The sequence below is a fragment of the Sander vitreus genome, chromosome 8, assembly GCF_031162955.1.
Source record: "Sander vitreus isolate 19-12246 chromosome 8, sanVit1, whole genome shotgun sequence".
NCBI lineage: Eukaryota > Metazoa > Chordata > Actinopteri > Perciformes > Percidae > Sander > Sander vitreus.
This window is the reverse complement of record NC_135862.1, coordinates 20399856-20422049: the sequence shown is the minus strand read 5'-3', so window position 1 is coordinate 20422049 and position 22194 is coordinate 20399856. Positions and strand designations below refer to the sequence as shown.

The following is a 22194-nucleotide window of genomic DNA, read 5'->3' as shown; positions in this document are numbered from 1 at the left end:
TGTTGAATTATTAAGCCTTATAGGGGTGTATTATGGCTACTGATTTTGCACAAATACATTTTCATGGTAATAGTACAACCACAAATGCATGAGACATGCCTGAGAGACAGACAGAAAGAAAACGGGAACACAATGATTCCCTTTCTCTCCAATCTCCATACAGTTCCACTTTCCCACATAAAAGGACTACATTAGGCACACATGTCTCTGAGCCAAACTATTGTCCTCATTATCTGTGTATGTGGGCCAATGGGGGGTAAAGCACACACTAAGTCTCAGCGCATCCAGGCAGCAAGAGGAATACTGAGCCAATATAAGAGGGCACACTCCACTTTTATTCTTTTTTTTTTATTGATGAAATTAAGTGTACATGTACCGCTTATCCAATGTATATCAAAGCCGTGAGCCCAGGCGTGGTCACTGTACTGAGGTGCATCATATCTTTCACGATAAACTATGTTACTCCTTGAGTAATTTCCACGTTCTGTTCTGAAGTACAGTATGGTCATATGAAGTTATCCTTATGTGGTCAGTGATCCCTGTCGGGTGGTATTTCCTTACTTGACATACTGGTGTTCGGCTTTTTATCTATGCAACTATCGTACATGGCTTTGTGATGGTTTTTTAAGTGGTGATACAGGTTATTGTTAGTAGTGTTGCTACGTGAGGTAGCAATGTTAGCAGGGCAGGTGTTGCACAGTAATACCTGACGCTGCGCAGCAACTTGGCAAGTTGATGCTTTCTCTGCAGAATGCTTTACTCTGGCGTGTCACGTGACCAGAGTTTAATCGCAGGCTTTACGATTAGAAAATCTCATTTTAACATATCGCGATTTTATTCCAAATGCAATTACTCGCTCAGCCGCTGAAACAATTGATCTGTTAGCTGTTTCACAATTTAATTAATTACTCAATGCATCGTTTAAGTTGTTTAAAAAATCCCTTCTACTCTAGTGTTTCTGCTTTTCTCTGTTTTATATCATTCTAAATTGAATATTTTAACTAGACATTTGAAAAGCCCATGATGATTATAAAGTACACATTTCTCCAGTGTGTCAGAGCATAGACAAAGCTCACCAAAGAAAATCCCTAATTTTGAAGAATGCTGTGGTACAATCCTGATGTCACCTTTCCATGGTGATGACCTCTAAGTGAGACCCCCAAAAACGGAAAAGCTCATTAATGTGAAAAGAAACACACACACACACACACACTTACAGTTACAGTTATGCACATGTATATCCACACCTCAGGACATTGACAGAGGGTATCAATTTGCAAATTCAAAGGCTGATTCTTGTTCTATTTCTTGTTCTAAAAGGCGGAGGAGCAAGAATAAGAAAGATGGGGGAGGGAACGAGATGATGACTCTCATGAGCAGATATATTTTGGGAGACAGTATTGAGGCTGCCAGGAGCTATCTTTAAGCGGCCTACTTCTCCTGACTGCCTGGTGGATGCTGGGGTGAGAGAAGGGGTTTATGCATGCATGCATGCAAACACACACACACACACACACACACACACACACACACACACACACACACACACAGGTCCCATTGCAAATAGCTCCTGGACAAACATAAAAACAAACACACAAGTGAAGCCACAGACAAATCACAGCAAAAGCACAATCATACTGACAAGTAGACATATGTATACACAATGGATTGTGTGTGTGTGTGTGTGTGTGTGTGTGTGTGTGTGTGTGTGTGTGTGTGTGTGTGTGTGTGCTAACTCAGACGAGTAAGATGCTTCCACTTTAACAGTGACACTGCTCTTTGTGTCAGCAGCCTTGTTGTTACTGTCTGCAGAGAAAACACTGCCCCCAAGTGGAGAGAAACACAATCACACCAATTACATACACCCAAAGTTTCTTATCGTAAAGGGATATTTTGCAGATATTTAACCAACTTTGTATCTTAATAATGTTCGTAGTATGTGTAAATGAACTGTTAAACTTTCCTCCATCAGATCTCCCTCCTTACAGGCCAGCAGAAAAAAGATAGATGACGCAAAACGCGCCAGTGTCCAGATTGATTGACATACTGATAGCCTCAGGTCTGCCTTACAGCATCTCTTACAGCTACAGACTTCCATATGGAGCACAATCGCCTAGGAGACTGTACAATTCAGACTGCATGACATAGCCAATGGATACTGGATGTTAATCTGAACACACACACACACACACACACACACACACACACACAAAGCAAATGGTTCAATGAATAATGTCTTAATATATAATAAATATAAATAAATAAATATATAGGACAATTATGTACACTTTTTCACCACTGGTACTACTATCCTACTACTACTATTTTTTTCTTTACAATCTAGAGAACTGACCATGACAAGAAATATGTGTAGTTGTAAGTAACTATCTTGAAGGTCAATGTAGCTCTATATCCATTCAATTTGGGTTTAATTACCTTGAACAACGGATTTGAGGTAACGTGAGGCATTTATGTTTGTTTGTTTAAAAAGAAAATTGGTTTCCTATAGTAATTATGACTTGGATGTAGAATTGAATGCTATTTACAAGTCGGACACTGTAATTATGGTCACTGCGTAAAGACATGAACACGGCATTAGTATTTTTCTATTGAGTTGCATTATGGGAGATGTAGGATCCAAGATATCTTAGCCTCTGCTGCTTTGATAAAAACATACAATCTTCAAAGCCACTGTATTTTTTTTAAATGATATGACCATCTTAAAGGGACACATCCCATCTAAGTCAATCTACTATAGGAAGTACTACGCAGCCCGTGAAAACAGTTGTATAATGTGTTCACCTCAACCCTCTCGTTTGTCCTGGTTTAAGTCTGACTTAATGAAGTGCATTATTAAAACCAGTAGAGTGCTCTTTTAACAGTTCACACTTGTTTCCTTGGTGGCAGTACAGACATGTTTGTTCTAAAACTTTAATTTTTAGGTCATCTGATTTTGTGGAAAAAGCATTTGTTATCATGGGCAACTGGACAACTGGCTCCCACCTGAAGTATGTTTCTTTTAATTTGATTTTTTTACAGCTCCAACTTTACACAGATCCAAAGCCTACATGCCTTTTTCACAGTGGACATTTCGACTTGCTGTAGAAGGAAAAGCACAGGTGGAATTACGTTTATTAATATCTTTTCTATTTAACTGTATTTAATCAGATATTCTCACTGAGAGACCTGAGATCAAGAAACACTCATACGACAACCACACAACCAACATACAAGAACAAAACGTCTAAAGCCAGACAACCAACCATCAAGTGACAAATAAAACAATAACAGGAGTCATTAAATAATAAAATAAAAGATTACAAGAATTGTTCTATATAAGTGCCCCCCAGTAAGGCTCACGTCCACGCAATGCAGCCATCAATAATGTTATTTATTACACCTGTGCTTTTCCTTAAAAAGTCCTAATACCATACATTTGGACGAGTCATGGGCTTCAATCTCGCTCCTGGCCTTTGCCTTGAACCATTCTAGTCTTTACCCTTTTCCTTTTCCTCTTACTCAGTCACTCTACTTTCTTCCAGTTAAGCTGAAAATGCCCCCCCACACACACACACACACACACACACACAGGTCAGTGTTGAGTGCTCGTAATTCACCCAGACATACACAGGTAAGCATCTTGCACTTTCTGTGCCTCATTACCCCGGGGAACGCACTCTACAGCAATATGTTTGAATGTGTGCACTTTGCAAGATAAAGCGAGCATGTGTCGGTGCAGTAAGTGGGTGAGGAGGGAGAAGGGAGGAAGGGGGTTTTATACAGTTTACCTAAAGCTAATACCAACACAAAAAAGTGAGATTATGACCCAGTAATAGCACCTGGTCCTGTGTGTGTGTGTGTGTGTGTGTGTGTGTGTGTGTGTGTGTGTGCATGCGTGCGTGAGCTCATTAGCTAAGTGGTGTGTGTTTAATTGATGAATGAGTGACCTCTGCCCTCTCTTCCTGCACTCTGACCCCAGCTGCTTCACCGTGCTGACGTGTTTAGGTGGATTCTATCACACATGGGGCTGGGCAACACTTAGCCTACCACCAAGCACACCCACAAAATGGCCGACTTCTTGTTTTAACGCCACTTCACAAATGAAGGACAGGTCCAGCAGTAACACTTAACTTAGACAAATGTGTTTGTGTCATCAGTGTATTGTATATGCAATTATTGAACAATTATCAAATAATATTATATCATATTGTGTTTTCAGTGCAACGTCAAAAAGTGAAAAACGGCCATCCCAAAGCGATGTCTTGAAATTGTGTGTTTTGTCTGACAACAGTCCAAGACCAAATTATATTTTATTTACTATATGTGACAAAGACAAGCTGCAAATTTTCATCTTTGAGAAGCAAATATTTGGAATTTTTGCTTGAAAATTGACTGAAAAATGAATCGATTCAAAATAGTTGCAGATTAATTTTCTTTTGATTGATTAATCAACTAATTGTACACAGCTTTAATTGTTACTTTCAGAAAACATAATCGTGTCCCCCATTTTGACTTTTGTAGGTCTTTTATTGAAGAGCGATCGTTTGATTTTCTTGCACGTCTAGTAAATCAGCACATACACACACATTAGACACAATCACTGATTTGCCCTTTAATGTTGCTTATAGTGAGGAATCTAATCAATGGGAAGCGTATTGACAGTCAGCAGTGTTCTTTAAATGCCATTATTAAATTACTATTTTAATCTAATTTATGTGCAACACTAATGCTGTTTGCATGCATGCATGGCGGTATGTAATTCTATAATGGCTACATTATTTTTAAATAAATACTTAACATTCTTATAGCTTGAGCATGGCAATTAAAGAATCATATTTATTTGTTGCCTTTGAAGAAGTATTATGACAGCTTTTGACAGGCAATTTTATTTTGACTTGTGTAAGTGTTTTTTCTATTTCACTGGCTTCTGCTGTGATCGATCTTGTGACCTTTGACTTTTATGGTTACAGAGAGAGAGGCCTGTCTAACCACCAAGCATCAAATCAGGAGGCCCTTCTCCAAATGTTATTTTTACTTATTTAAGTGTTTTAATCAATAAAGTATTCAATCATTTCCAGCATGACAAAAACAAGAGGGAGAGAACAGTACCTACTAAAACTGGCACATGGGCATGGCTACCCTCTAACGGACAGAAAAAGAATTACACTCCTGAGACTCAAACCTGCGTTCACAATGCACTCTTCACTTAATACAAGGCATTCATAATGGGATATAGGACACAGGGGGAAAGTTAAAAAGCAGCACTTTTGGGAGGCCAAACAATGATAAACAGAAAAACAACAAGGTTTCTTTTTCCCCTACTGTCATAAAGCATCTTGAGCAGAAAATATGCTGGGCTTCAAGCTGAGGGGGCGTACAACATTGAGCACCGTGTGTTTCCAGCTTCAGAGTATTGTGATAACAGCCATTCAGCAGGGGAGAGAGAGAAGGCAGGCCTGCGGTCACCAGCGAACGTTATGTCAACACGATGAATGTGAAAATTCACGTAGCAGAGCTACTGCTGTAATGGGACTGAAATAGAGAGGCTGGCGGTTAAATGTCTCTGTAAGACTAAATGTGAGATTACAGCCTTTAAGTTCAAATGGGGTTAAACAGAAGGCACACCAAAAAGACAGCCAAAAGAACAAACACAGACTGGAAAATATGCCTCATAATAATAATAATGGGAAAAACATGCAACAGAATTCTAATATACTGAACTCAACAGATTTGACCTGAACTAAAAAAGTATCTTAATGCCAGTTTACAATAGTCTGGTGATCTGTAGGTGTATCACATTCATACTGAAAGCACTAATGCAGTAGTAATATATTTAACGGCACATTTTTAGGCATGGCTCTAAGGATGGCAATCTTGGTCCATCTGTAGGTCCATCGGTTCACCACTTCGGTAGCGACTGAAATATCTCAACATCTATTGGATAGATTGCAATGACATTTGCTAGAGACATTCATGTCCCCCTAACAATAAATTGTAAACACTTTGGTGATACTCATCCAGCACTCTCATCAGGTCAACATTATCAATTTGTCAATACTTTGGTTTATAACCAAAAACGAAACGACAGAAAATTGTTTAACTGGCAACTATTTTGATGATCAATTAATCTTTTAAAATAAAATAAAACATGCACTACATTTACAGCAAATCAATGGAGATTTGTTATTTTTCATTTCATTTTCTGGGCTGTGGTGTCTGGAGCTTTGTGCTCCTGGTAGGGTCTCCCATGGCAAAGTGGTCTCAGGTGAGGGGCCAGACAAAGAATGGTTCAAAAACCCTATGAGAAAATGAGGAAGAGATAGAGTGACACTGCCCGGAGGAAGCCCGGGGGCTCCCGTCTGGAGCCAGGCCCAGATGGAAGGCCCGTCAGCGAGCGCCTGGTGGCCGGGTTTGCCACGGATCCAAAAGCTACATGGCACCTCTCTCTCCATCCCATGGGCCCACCACCTGTGGGAAGAACCGCTGGGGTTGGGTGCGCTGCCACATGGGTGGCGGTGAAGGTCAGGGGCCTCGACGGACCAGACCCGGGCGGCAGAGGCTGGCTCTGGGGACGTGGAATGTCACCTCTCTGTGGGGGAAGGAGCCGGAACTGCGGGAGGTGGAGCGCTACCAGTTGGATCTGGTGGGCCTTACCTCTACGCACAGTCTCGGTTCTGGAACCATACTCCTGGATAAGGGTTGGACTCTTTTCTTCTCCGGAGTTGCCCAGGGTGTGAGGCGCCGGGCGGGTGTGGGGATACTCACAAGCCCCCGGCTGAGCGCCGCTACATTGGAGTTTACCCCGGTGGACAAGAGGGTCGCCTCCCTACGCCTGCGGGTTGTGGGGGGGGGGGTTAACTCTGACTGTTGTTTGTGCATATGCACCAAACAAGAGTTCGGAGTATTCGGCCTTCTTGGAGACCTTGAATGGAGTCCTGTATGGGGCTTCAGTGGAGGACTCCATAGTTCTGCTGGGGGACTTCAACGCGCACGTGGGCAATGATGAAGACACATGGAGAGGCGTGATTGGGAGGAACGGCCTCCCTGATCTAAACCAGAGTGGTTGTCTGTTGTTGGACTTCTGTGCTAGTCATGGATTGTCTATAACAAACACTGAGCCAGAAGGCAAAGCTCTCGATCTACCGGTCAGTTTTCGTCCCTACCCTCACCTATGGTCATGAAGGCTGGGTCATGACCGAAAGAACAAGATCCAGGGTAGAAGCAGCCGAAATGGGTTTCCTCAGGAGGGTGGCTGGTGTCTCCCTTAGAGATAGGGTGAGAAGCACAGTCATCCGTGAGGAGCTCAGAGTAGAGCCGCTGCCAGTTGAGGTGGTTCGGGCATCTGGTAAGAATGGGCGCCTCCCTAAGGAGGTGTTCCATGCACGTCCAGCTGGGAGGAGGCCTCGGGGAAGACCCAGGACTAGGTGGAGGGATTATATCTCCAACCTGGCCTGGGAACGCCTCGGGATCCCCCAGTCGGAGCTGGTTAATGTGGCTCGGGAAAGGGAAGTTTGGGGTCCCCTGCTGGAGCTGCTCCCCCCGCGACCCGATATCGGATAAGCGGACGAAGATGGATGGATGGTAAATTAAATGTGATCCTTTGATTTGGTAGGTTAATTTGACCAACTTGAAGTGTACCCACCTTTCCTTTTATGACTACTACATGTACATTGCTAGTAGCTTCTGAGTCATCTAACAATCTATCAATCAACAATTTTCCTGCCAGGTTTTCAATGCAGGGCTTAAAGAGGACACCAGACTGCTCAGTGTAGCCAATTACTCACTGTTTACAATGGCGGCAGCAGCCTTGATAGAATAGAGTGGATGCATGGACTGTGAAGGACACACATATACACTTGGGGAATATACACACTCTCCAGAGATCTGGGTTAGTGTGCAGTGCTGTAGACATACTGAGACAGAAAGAAATACCTTTTGGCTGGACTGTAAACATGCGAAGCAGTGATTTCAGCCCAAACAAGCAATCCAGTACCAACGGAATGAGTATTGATTCTGCCCTGTGGTACCTGTGTCTGCAGTCATTATATTATCTGTGATTATTGGTGAGTAAATTGGGGGGAAATGTTTAAATGTGTTGCAGTCTGATCCATTAAACCACACTGACGACATGAGCAGCATCTTTATAACTCATCATCAAAATAGGCTTTCTGCAGTTAACTGAAATTGTATCTACATTTTCCATGAGGCTTTGGGTTTGTGTTCAACTTTTCCTATTTTTTCAAAAGGGGGTAATTACTTTAAATCAACGGTGGTAGTTCACTTTGTGCAAAAGCTATTAACCAAGCACAAATGAGACATGGGAGGAGCTGGATTATGTTTTTAAATGGACATTAAGTGATCTGCAGCATCAAGATTTGTAGGGGTGCACAGATAGCCACGACACAGACAAGAATATGCAAAAATGATCCAAGATGGAAATATGCAAGGGTGTAATTTCCATTTACTAATCAGTTTTATTTACAGTTCATACACCCTTAGCAATATCAAAGATAAGTCCAAACAAGATCATACGTGTGACCATACTGAAGAAATGAACTCTTGGCATTTTAAAGATTGTAGGCTTCCAAAGCCATAGATTGTGCTTTCAAAGTACAATAACATGTTAATATGAGCTCAGATAATTCATCAAAGAAGAATAACTGTGCTTTAGGGGGCTGTGGAGTGTACCAGCAAGTATTCTGGCTTTGCATTTGAATATAACTGCATAACACTTTTAGGAGGAGAAACACCCAAAGACAGCACTTTATGCTGAGGAAATAAAGCTGCCAGTGACACCTCAGTTTCTGTCAACTCTTTAGTGTGAACATGTTTTTAAAAAGTTGACAGTTGTACTGTCCACTTATTTGTCTCAGTTGTCTCAGGTATCAGTTAAAACACACATTTATTATTATCAGAATATAGATAGGCTATATAATAAAGGATTTACTTGATAGAGACGTTACTTTGAGTACTTTAAGTACCACACACACACACACACACATACATTCTTGTTTGCATCAAAGCATCAAATATATAAAATCTAGCCAAATAAACAAAAAAATGAGAAAGGGTGCAGTAAAAAAAAATACATTTCAATTTTAAAAAATGCAGAAATAATTCGAAAATTTGACAAAACATCCATCAGAAGGGGAACTTCATAAGCACAATTCCTCCTTCACAATGGTCCAGAAGGTGGCAGTGGAGGGCGACTGTGCAGTGTTCAGCCTCCCTACTGTGAGGAGCTCCTCCAGCCTTCACAGAATTACACATGCCCTATTAATGTCCTCCCTTCCTCCTTCCGTGATGACCCACTGACCTGCAACTGCAGAGCTGGATCACACTTCAGAGGCATTACAAGAGAGGAACAAATCCTTGCTTCTTGTCCCTACTTGAACAAATCCAATTTGGAACACACACCTTAAACATGGGAACCGCCTTCTTTCAATTCCCTCTTGTCCTGTCTGCTCATTCAATCTGATCGACTTGGTAGATTTCCTCGGATATTGTGCTTTCCTGGCCAGCGTTCTGGGAAAGCAGGAGGAAAATCCTTAAACAGCTCAAACTCCCCGAGTCAGACAAACATCTACGTTGATAAAGGGGAGCAAAATCCAACAGAAAAATCCTCCCTGTAAGTCCCTAAAACAAGCCACTATAAGAGTACACTTTAGGAGCAGTTCATATAGCCTAATGACAACAGATTATAGTGCTGGCAGGCTTGATGGCCTAAGCTAAAAAATAACAATCACTCAACTTTAGCCTTGTTAAGCTCTTAGTCAAAAGGCAACCTGGTGGCTCACAAAAGCAGCACACCTCACTAACTAATGACTGTTGGAAATGTGAGTTTAAACTGGGAGCTTCTCTTCAGGAGTTCCTATACAACTACTGGAGTGGCTTACTTCTATTAGTATATTCAATTAGCCAGTCAGCCAGCGCTGGCACTGTGGCCACCAGGGAGGAAATCATTCCTACTCAGACACCACAGAGGAAGCGGCTGATATATTACAATTCAGTATGTATAACAATGAATGAGCTGTGAGGGGCATAGCCAGTCTCTCTGACAGTATGAGTCTATATCCACAAATTTCAGTTCCTATTTGGGTTATTTATATTAAACTGTAGGATTATAGAAAAATAAATCAGGAGTAAACTTCTCCCAGTTTGGACAGATTGAAAACATTTCCTTCCTCATATGCAGCTAGATGCACAGGTTAGGAATTTAAACACATCATCAAAATACATTGATTGTGGATTAAATAACTTTCCTTCTGATTAAAGTTGCACTAATTTATGGATTTAATGACGATGTATAGGTGAAGGTCTCCCTCATAGTTGAGAACCTACAGAAAATTATCACTCGACTCTGCAGTTCACCGCAGCTCTTAATTTTGCTCAACTGTCACTATAAAGTCTAGTGTTGTAGGCTGACATTAGTTAGTTACACCTAACAATCCTGACATTACAGACAGTGGGTGTGGATGGCTCCTCCATGGCCATGACAATGAAAACAAAAGAAATTACTCTTTTGGCACCTGCCCTGTGTTGAGCTGCTTGAAGGAAACTATATACATTCTTGTCCTGCAGGTCTGACGTGTAATGAATGACACATTTCAAAGGTTGTGACTCTAAACTCAAACCGGACATAGGCCTGTAGCCTGCATGGGTCAAATTTGTATGTAAATTAACATTTTGAGCTCTCCACTCTGCTTCTACATTCAGCTGCTTGCCATTCAACAACCTATGTGCTTTCCATGTGTGTCCACCGCAGCAGTTTTTACTAACCCTCGTTTCCTGCCTTCAGCTGCCCTGTGGCATCCTTTAATTCCCTCTCTCCACTTTTCCTTACTCACTCTCTCCATCCCCAGCTTTCCTGTTGCTTAAGTTGGCCAGACACATGCTCACACATGCAAACTCTCCTCTTCACCCGCTCAGGCCTCCTCCCTTCGATTCTCCCTCCTCCTTTCGATTCTCGCTCTTTATCTTTTGCTCCACCTCTCTAGCTTTCAGCATGCCTCTCTCTCCCCCTTTTTTGTCTCTCCCTCCCTCTCTCTGCATGCAGCTCACATGCTCTGGTCTTAGCACCCGCCATCAGCTTCATCCAGCCAGGCTGCAGTATTGATGAAGGGAGCTTTATTAGCGGAACAGTACAAATCTGCTTGCCAAAGATCAAATCTCTGAGCGCTTCCTCACGTCTGTACAATACATTGCATACTAACCATTAAAGTGGCCATATTATACTCATTTTCAGGTTCATAATTGTATTTTGAGGTTGTACCAGAATAGGTTTACTTGGTTTAATTTTCAAAAAACACCATATTTTTGTTGTATTACACATTGCTGCAGCTCCTCTTTTCACCCTGTGTTCAGGTCTCTGTTTTAGCTACAGAGTGAGACCTCTCACTGCTGTAACATCTTAGTTGGCAGTCGGGATACTTCTTCTAAACGAGGGCACACTTCCAACTTTGCATGGAATACCTGCAGAATAGGGACATGTAAGTAGTTCTTTTGTAGATTATGGTGAACTAGTGTGTGTTGTAGCAGTGTTTTGCCATTCAGAACGAGCTAGCATGCTACAATTAGCCCCCTCGTCTCGGCTAGTGACGTAGAAAGCCCTGCCAATTTTGAACAGCTCACCCGGAGACTGAAGGCAAGACACATTCAGAAACCCGTATCTCACTCAAAACGGCATGGATGGTTTTCTTTCCAAGTTTGTATGCGTGTAGAAGCACCAGAGACACAAAATAACACCCCAAATCCCCAAAAATGTGTTTTTTTTCATAATATGGGCACTTTAACCCACCATGGTTTTCATCCATAGCTACAGTAGCTGGACTCCCCAGCTCCCAAGGGAATCATTTCAATTAATTAACAGAGAACCCTTTGCTTACCACTTGCTGATCAATGAAGGACAATCACAACAGCAGACGGATCTTACACATGACCAAAAAGAGCGTTGCTAAATGTAATGACAAAACCCAAAGTCTGTCTTAAAGCAATAGTTTGACATTTAAATATGAAGCTGGATTCAGCTTAGCTTCCTAAGCTTAGCATAAAGACTGGAAAAACGGCAACCTGTGATTTTACATGGTGGTTGTGGGCTTTAGGGGGATTTTGTTACTTTCAATCGTTGTTGACTTAAGCTAGGCTTGCTTCATATTTTACACACGGGTATGAGAGTAATAACTTTTTGGCAGGAAAGCAAATAACTTCCCCAAATATTGAACCGTAGTTCTAACATCTCACACACTAAAGCAATATGTGTTTCTTATATCAAACTAAACTTAAAAACTGTATTCAGAAAAACTGAATTTTGGAACAAATTGTAGATGGACTTGGGGGCTTAGGGGTTAATATGCAGACTATTAACCACAGCCCTTTGTTGCACCTGTCTTTCTCCCTGTCTTCTCTCTCCACTATCGCAACCTAATTAAGGCATAAAATTATCTTTAAAAATATGGAGAATTTATGAAATCACAAGGGCCAAGGATAGAGCCTGTATATTAATGTTATGCACTGTGTGTGTACATATTTCATGTACAGTATTGTGGTAAGTGATGGCTATTTGTGTATACATATATATGCGGTTAAACCAAAATGTAATTTATGTGGTATGCATCATATAACTGCTTTAGTTTTATAAATTCATAACATAAAAGAACCCCGACATGTGATTTAAATCTTGACAGACTCCAGCTTCAGTCTGCTGCCTGATACAGTGAATAAACCCTGTCTCGTCTCTGCACAGTGTTCTAGCTGGCTGCCTACTCTCATCTTCAGTCAAAGACTACGGGCTGGGCAAAACCTCGACGAAAATCAATGCAGTTTAAAGTGCAATATGTGGGAACATTAGTCAGTTCATTTCCATGCAGAAAGGCCCATACTGCTACGACTGGTATACTGCTAGCTGACAGATACATGTCCCAAGAAGAATATTAGCATTTAGACTCACCAGTTCTCCAGCTGGCAAAGTTATGACTAATGAATGCTATTATGCTGTCGCTTTATATATCTTTCACCCTCACGACCCTAGCATGTTTGTGTATGCTGATCCATATTCATTTAATCTAGCAGGCAGTTCACATTAAAGCCTCGGCCACTTGAAACTTGCTATGAGTTGTCATTGTCTAATATGAAAAGCAGAAACATTTATAGTCTGTATTCAACAAGGCAGATCAAACGTTTGATTTTTAATCAACAGTGGACAGTTGGGTCGACTTGCACCAGAGGATGCATTTGCTCTGATGGTAACCTATGACAGGTCAAGGAAAGGGTTGCTAGTCAAAACTCTTGCAGTAACCTCCTTCAGTCATATATGTATCTGTATCATTAGCCGCCATTTTAAAAAGCCAGAGAAAAGAAAAGTTTATTATTTTGCAGTCATTACATAGGTGCCAACTATACTCTGCCATGCCTCAAAACTACTGCATCATTGTTGTGCCTTGTAATTATGGTGACTAGGACTCCCTCCCTCTGTTATTATTGCTACTGGTCTACTAGAGTCATACATCCAGTGTTGCTAAGGCAACATGCACAACAAAGGGCATGATGGTCCATTTATTTCAAGTAAAAACTCAATAAAGGGAGAGCTGATAAACTGAGAAAAATAAATGTGAAGGTGTAAAAGTTATGATCTGTCACTAAACAAGTCATGTCAGAGAAAAGAGAACTGTTGTTTTGTGTGGCTCCTGCAGCAACTTGCAAAGCACTCGTTTTGTTGGTATTAATTAAACAATTTCTACTAAAAAACAAATGGTGGATATATAACAAACTGCACAGTGAGAATTGAAGTAAACATTGCACAGATGTATATGTTTAAATACTGTCTGAAACGTAGTTAAGTTGGTTTGAACATAAGATAATATAATATTTTTCTTCATCTTATGTGATAGTTGACTGTATCTCTTTGGATTTTGCAGTGTCGCTCGGGAACAAAACAAGCAATTTGAAGATGTCACCTTGGGCTTTAGGAAATTGTGACATTTTTCACAATTGAAAAATAATCAAATCAATCCAGAAAATAATTGACAGACTGATTGATAATAACAACACTCAGTAGTTGCAGCCCTATGAAAACATATTTAGCCACTTAATGGTATAAGAAATGCTGCAAGAATGGGAACATTGCTAAATCTTTAGTAAAAGTTCCTCAACCTGTTAGACCATACACAACAAGTCAGGTGGCTCAATGCCAGTAAGCTTTCATAACCACAACTCAAGTAACACACACACACACACACACACACACACACACACACACACACAGTGTAATACGACACACACATTGTGTAATACCAATAGCCAGATCAGCAAGACGAATGACAAATATCTTGATGAAAAAAATTAATAAGATCAGGTTGCGATGGGCAGGCAATATCCTAAACTTCAAAAGGACAACAAGAGCAAAAGTTGCACAATGAAAAGAGATAGTGTATCAAAGCATCTCCTACTACTCCACCTACAGAACCTGTATATCCAGTATGACTGAACAATTTTTGAAAATAATCTAATTGCGATTCTTTTCAAAAATATTGCGATTGCGATTCAATATGCGATTATTTTTTAAGCTCTTTGTCTTCTGTATTATTCAACAAAGACAAGCAATAAATCATTGTATAGTATGAACAATACAAGATTAAATAGATTAAACAAACTGTTCTTTCCTGGAGGCCAGGCCTGTATGTGATGATGAAATTAGGTGATGCATGAATTTATATGAATTGAACACTTTCAGTCACAGTAGTATATTGAGCACTGACCGCCTGATGTAAACATTCATATGAAAGTCAGAAACAAATCACACAAACTAAAGGGCAGATTGCAGAAATATAAAAACAAATATGTGGCTTTACCACACTTAGTGGTATTTACATTTAATTATCATTTACTGTAATAAACATATGTAAACATGTGGATTGCACTTTTTAAACACTGTCTTTGAACTTTACTAGATAGTTAAATAAGTAAAAATATAGTATATACAGTATATACAACAGTGTATTTTTTTTTACAGCGCACACAGAGGAGCTGCCTCCAGCCCCTCCCCCTCATGAAGCTGCGTGCCGCGTGCATGACAGCGTCAACATTGCACTCACACTCAGAGACAGAGAGGCTATCGTTACGTTAGCAGTAGCATGCTGCTGCTGGTCTTGCCGTGGGATTAACTGTACTAATAAAACCGTTGAAACAACGCAGCCACGCTGCTGTGAAAGCTCCCAGAACGTCATTTATCAGAGTCTGGTTGTTACCCCTCCCCGTGGCAGTCTCCTCCACTCCATATATTTATAATGGAGCTAGCTAACTGGAGCTAACCGCTAATCAGAGCTAATCGTTGCTAACTGAGCCTTCAGTTCTGCGTGCCTGTATCTATTAACTGCATGTACATCATTTTATTAAAATGGCTGTAAAAGTTTTAAACTACAACTCAGAGTTGTTTGAATGAATAGAAATCTGCTCAAGGTACGGCGTAGCGTTAGCGTGCTAAGTTGATGCATTCTCTGCGGGTGCAGACTGATTTGCTCTTGCGAGTCACGTGACCAAACCGCAGCCTTTGCGATTAGGAAATTGCGTCTTTACATATCGCAATATTATCACAAATGCAATTAATCGTTCAGCCCTAATAGCCAGTGGCGCAAAAAGTTGGTATGCGCTATATGCGGCACATAGGGGCGCAGCACCATAGGGAGGGCGCCAAAGCATGGTTAAAGCATGGGGTATTTTCTATATGTGGCTGCTGTTGTGCGTTTCTAAATCATTTCTGCATTTCCTCAATGTTATTATATAACATTTTAGAGGACTAACAGGCTAGAGTAGGCGCCCTGTCTCATAAGATTCCATCATAGAATGTTGACATAGAAGAGGGAGGCGGGGGCGGGGGGCGAGCGGGGAGCGGGTGGGCACCATGAGCGCATAGCAAGCAGGTACGAGTAGTGAGTTGTCTATGGGAAAAAAACAAAGCAAAACAGCTGTCGGGGGCTAAAAATAGAAAAAGAAAGAGGGAAAAGGAGTGGATGGTGAAAGGCAACAAGTAGGATTTAAAGTGTGACGTCTGTGCTTGAAGGCTTAAAATATTCATGTTAACAGACTAGCTAGCGTTTGCTAACACTGGGAATGTAGCAGCCAAATGGGGGTTTACGGCTAACTTAGAATGTGCAAAACCGAGGTGTTTATATATATATATATATATATATATATATATATATATATATATATATATATATATATATATATATATATACAGTGGTGTGAAAAAAGTGTTTGCCCCCTTCCTCATTTCCTGTTCCTTTGCATGTTTGTCACACTTAAGTGTTTCGGAACATCAAACCAATTTAAACAAAAGTCAAGGACAACACAAGTAAACACAAAATGCAATTTGTAAATGAAGGTGTTTATTATTAAAGGAGAAAAAAAATCCAAACCATCATGGCCCTGTGTGAAAAAAGTGATTGCCCCCTTGTTAAAACATACTATAACTGTGGTTGTCCACACCTGAGTTCAATTTCTCTAGCCACACCCAGGCCTGATTATTGCCACACCTGTTCACAATCAAGGCATCACTTAAATAGGAGCTGCTTGACACAGTAAGGTCCACCAGAAGATCCTTAAAAGCTACACATCATGCCGAGACCCAAAGAAATTCAGGAACAATTGAGAAAGAAAGTAATTGAGATCTATCAGTCTGGAAAGGGTTATAAAGCCATTTCCAAAGCTTTGGGAATCCAGCGAACCACAGTGAGAGCCATTATCCACAAATGGCGAAGACATGGAACAGTGGTGAACCTTCCCAGGAGTGGCCGGCCGCCCAAAATTACCCCCAAGAGCGCAGCGACGACTCATCCAAGAGGTCACAAAAGACCCCACAACAACGTCCCAAAGAACTGCAGGCCTCACTTGCCTCAGTTAAGGTCAGCGCTCATGCCTCCACCATCAGGAAAAGACTGGGCAAAAATGGCCTGCATGGCAGAGTTCCAAGGAGAAAACCACTGCTGAGCAAAAAGAACATCAAAGCTTGTCTCAATTTCTCCAGAACACATCTTGATGATCCCCAAGACTTTTGGGACAACATTCTGTGGACCGATGAGACAAAAGTGGAACTCTTTGGAAGGTGTGTGTCCAAGTATATCTGGCGAGAAGGAACACTGCATTTCATAAAAGAACATTATACCAACTGTAAAATATGGTGGTGGTAGTGTGATGGTCTGGGGCTGTTTTGCTGCTTCAGGACCTGGAAGACTTGCCGTGATAAAAGGAACTATGAATTCTGCTGTCTACCAAGAGATCCTGAAGGAGAATGTCCGACCATCTGTTCGTGTACTCAAGCTGAAACGAACTTGCTCTGCAGCAGGACAATGATCCTAAACACACCAGCAAGTCCACCACCGAATGGCTGAAGAAAAACTAAATGAAGACTTTGGAGTGGCCTAGCCAAAGTCCTGACCTGAATCCTATTGAGATGTTGTGGTATGACCTTAAAAAGGCCGCTCATGCTCGAAAACCCTCTAATGTAACTGAATTAGGACAATTCTGCAAAGATGAGTGGGCCAAAATTCCTCCAGGACGCTGTAAAAGCCTCATTGCACGTTATCGCAAACGCTTGGTTGCAGTTGTTGCTGCTAAGGGTGGCCCAACCAGTTATTAGGTTTAGGGGGCAATCACTTTTTCACACAGGGCCATGATGGTTTGCATTTTTTTTCACCTTTTAATAATAAACACCTTCATTTACAAATTGCATTTTGTGTTTACTTGTGTTGTCCTTGACTTTTGTTTAAATTGGTTTGATGTTCCGAAACACTTAAGTGTGACAAACATGCAAAGGAACAGGAAATGAGGAAGGGGGCAACACTTTTTCACACCACTGTGTGTGTGTGTATATATATATATATATATATATATATATATATATATATATATATAAAAAATGTGAATGTAATTTCAACAGCAGCACAACCTTACTGCATAATAGTTGTTTTATCTGATGCCATCACTAGGCTGATAAGAATTGAATTTAGGCTGCTATATTTAACAGTGAGTTCATTTCATTCAGGTGTGAGGATGGTGGATCAGGAAAGACAGGGGGAGGCAACAGGTAGGTCTAACATTAGGTGGAAGTGTAGGGGGAGACACTTGATACCAACAGATTCATTTCTTATTATTATGGAAAAACCTATTACATAATGTTTGTTTGACAATATGTCTATATCTATAAGATTAGTAGAGAAGAACACAGGCAAGGAGTGAATGAGACAGACATGAGGTCGGCGATAGCATCAGGTAAAGATGAGACCAGTGATGACATCAGGTAGGAGTTCTATTAGACCACACAAAACTAAATGTCCAGTATGGTTTGAAGTTCAGGTTGACCAACCCATTCACTGTGTCCTTCACAGAGATGGAAAGCCCCTCACCACTCAAATCACATCAACCAGGGGTGATGATTAGGTTGCCAATTGTCACAATTTGGTTGCCAAGGGCAACCGGGCAAACGTTAATGTCGCCGATATACTTTAAAATAAACCTTTATTATTTAAAGCCCATACATGATGATGTCTGGCACACTTTTTTAATTTTTTTTTTTTATTTTTTTTTGGGGGGGGGGGGGCAAAATTGTGGCTGCATACCCCTGACACTAGGTAGTTGCGCCCCTATGTACACACACACACACACACACACACACAACTGTGTTACTTTAGAAGATAAATCCAAATAATGCCAAAGCACAGCTGCGCATACAAGTCAAAACTGGTGGCTTTTAATTTTGCTGGCATTGCTTCAGCCTGGTATGTGGTGTTTGGTTTTTTCAAACTCGCTCTGCTCAGCAATCAATGTATTTGTCATAACACAACATAACATAACATATGACTGATCCACCGCTTGTACTGACGATTTTAAACTTCAAGGTGACAGGAGCATTTATTCCCTCACAAATGATGCAGTTTCCCTTTAGGTGAATCAGTACAAAAATGTCACATTGTTTTTTAAACTGTAAAAAAGTGAAACTGAAAAACTCCTGAAACAACATTCATCCTGACAGTATCTGATCAATGGTATCTGAGATACTGATTGTGGCAAAAAAAAAAATCACTTAATTATTGTCCCTAAATAACAGATTCAGTAAATAAACAACTGTCAATGTGTCCGTACTTGAGTACTGTTTACATTGCCTCATCTAATAGTAATTGTGGTCTTTTGTTAAAGTTACAGCTTGTGGGGTTCCAGGTTTCATAAAATCCACAACAATTCTGGTAATAGAAAAGAGAACTGAAAGGAAAAGCAAAGTTTGTTTCTGTGGGAAACACAGAAAGCAGAATAGCAAATCAACCTGATCCTCTAGGCACAGTAAGTGATGCATCTTATGGGCTAGCGAGCATGATTGCCCTAACAAAAAAACAACCTAAATATCTGCAGGAATTCAAACTTGATTACAGAAAATCAAAGCAAAAAGAAGGTGTTGAGTAGCCACACTTTTTTAACGATAACTAAACTTCTGTGACTCAGATCACAGTCTGGCTCGAACAGTAATGAAGACAAAAAAAATCTGTATGACTACATCTCATGTATATTTGGATAATAAAAGTGCACATAAAAAGTGCATTGCATTTAAAAAAGGCCCAAACAGACTTGGTAAACCCCACAGACACACTGACCACCAATTGCAATGTCACACCGCCGCCCTCTCTCTCTAATCATTTCCTGTCATGTCTACTCTATACTAATGACTTTCTAATAAAATATACAATTTTGTTGCACCTGTTAGAGCAGGATACCTTTACTCTTCTTATTAGTGCAATTTTTTGGTAACTTCACATAAGCCCCAGCATGACTCTACCAAACTTCACCCTGAGTAGAGGACTTTTCGGGAAGAATAACTGATAATGCCTAGTGGGTTTGCTATGTGATGCTGATAAACGGATGGACATACAGTACATATGTAATCCCCAACATCACACATGCAAACTCTCCAGTGTGTTCCTAGTAAGTCCTCAGCAAGAAAGCATGATCTGTTCCTCTAATCTTTCCTTCCCGTGTGTTTGTTGGCAAGACTGAGCGAGGTAAGATGGCACACAGTCGGTGGGTGAGGAAAGATTTCCCTTTTTTTTTTAAGGTCGTGCATTTATTTGCAGAGTTCAAACATGGGAAGTTGTATCAGCTTAAATTAGTATAGATCAAAGTCAAGTGACAATGCATTGACTGAACCAGAGTACACATTGATCTAAATGTAAAAGTCTCTTTGTGGTGGAAGAGTGTGTGTGTGTGTGTGTGTGTGTGTGTGTGTGTGTGTGTGTGTGTGTGTGCGTGCGTGCCCTGATGCCATGGTGACCCAGACCCAGATAAGCCTCTGCTAGATGATGATGAGTTTATGTAATATGCTTCATTGTACAGCTGAGACAAATAGTCCATCAACAGAAAATTAAGCTGCTACTATTTCAATAATCGATTAATTGTTTAAGTCATTTAATAAGCAAGGAACACATGGTTTCAGCTCCTGAAATGTAAACATTTGACACTTTTCCTTGTTTTAAATGATGCTAAATTGTATATTTACCAAATGATTTATCTCTTGTTCAAGAAAAAGATCAGCAGATTAGTTAATAATGGATATGATCGCTAGTTGCAGCCCTATTTCATTGTGAATATCTTTAAGAATAATCTGGAATCATTCCTCCGAGTCATTTCGACTCATTTTGTTACTCATTTTCTCTGCCTGCTTAATCCTATCAGAGTTGAGCCCGACTGTATATATCCCAGCATACACTGGGCAAAAGGCCACATCCACAACATATCACCAATCTCAGAGCTACCACTGGCTTCATTTATTATTTACAAGGTAGCTTCCTGAAATATGTGACAATCCAATATATTGTGAATTAAATTTTTTTTGCACACATCTGTTTGCTGTAATTCAATGTGCAGGGGTTTGGGAATAGCCTACAAGCACATTCAAGCAGCAGACCCGAGCAGCCCCCTGGGATGGCCACACTGTTGGTATCACCTAATTGAGGCCTTCTTCGGGTGCCGGTGACGTCGCTCCAATAGCATCATGCCATGAAGTAAGCTCCCACTCTCCCCACTCCAATTCGCATGCACTTTACAGAGCCACTGCGCTGCTCACACTCGAGTCCGCTGCAACCAGTCATGCCGGGAAAATCACGCTGTTAAATACCCGTGCATCTCCCCTGCAAGACTGCTTAACAAAACCAGACACACAAACACACACACACACCAGGAAACAATGCTCTTGCAAATTCAAGAAAAGTTACATAATCAAACACCATGTGAGAGATTCACAAATAGGCTAGGCGATAAATTGAAGTGTTATACGTCTGGTATACTACTGCCATCACTGCTGCAAAGGAGCAAAGGAAATGAGCTTTCAAATCTGTCACATCTCCTTTTGCAAACCCCAGTCAGAATCAATCAATCAATCAACAGGCCATCAGTAGTGGAACCTAAGAGAGGCAAAATGAGGTACGAAGCTGAAGAATTGTAGGATTCTGTGGATGCAAATGTTGGAAATGCTGGAAACCGCCGTTAGTGTGGTCCTCATCATACAGATACCCAGTCCCAGTCTGAGTCCTCTAACGTAAACGGCAACTTCCCACACTCCAAAGTAGCCTGCCTGTGTGCTGAAAATACACGGCTTTTGCCATATGTGCTCAGTCTATACCACCAAGGCACCGGCAGCAGCGCCCGGCGTCACACGGAGAAGCACCCGCTGCCAAGAAAACCAAACCCCGGCAAACAAACACTTCACTTCCACTACGTCGAACAGTCATCAACCGCCGCCGCCCTGCTTACCTCCGATGGTGACCCGTTCTGTCTTTCTTTCCCTTCGGCCTCCTTTTTCTGGCCTGGATGGCCATTACTGCCGGGGTGAGGTTACGTTTATCAACGGGCATGACCGACGTCCGAGTCCGGAGAAGGGTGTAGGAGGGACGGGGAGAGAACACAAACACACATCATTAAGCTCTAAAGCTGGCTGGCACGGGTCATTTAGCGTGCCCGGTAGGTTAGCTACACGCGTAACTTCCGCCACTTTCATATTAAATAAAACCAGAAGTGTGGTAGCATAGTCAGGTTAGAGGCTGAGGGATACGCACCTTTCCTGGAGCTCATGTTTCCTCCTCTTCCCTTCAGCAGGAGCGGGCAGCTCAGCAGCAGCAGCAGCCGGATTCTCTCTCTCTCTCTCGCACACACACACAC

The 22194-nt window shown here is 41.3% G+C and overlaps 1 protein-coding gene across 2 annotated transcripts in view; it reads right to left on the bottom strand.

Annotated features, from left to right (window-relative positions):
- The window catches only part of srpk2 (SRSF protein kinase 2), a 73255-nt gene extending 51061 nt beyond the window's left edge, over nt 1-22194 (bottom strand). Inside the window, exons 1-2 of one of the 2 annotated variants that reach the window (XM_078257423.1) lie at nt 22092-22194; nt 21790-21856 (exon numbers count right to left, since the gene is read on the bottom strand). In XM_078257423.1, the coding sequence (XP_078113549.1) occupies nt 21790-21856; nt 22092-22107 (83 nt within the window). In that variant the 5' untranslated portion in view covers nt 22108-22194. The remainder of the gene's footprint in view (nt 1-21789; nt 21857-22091) is intronic. The other variant, XM_078257424.1, reaches the window with a different exon arrangement.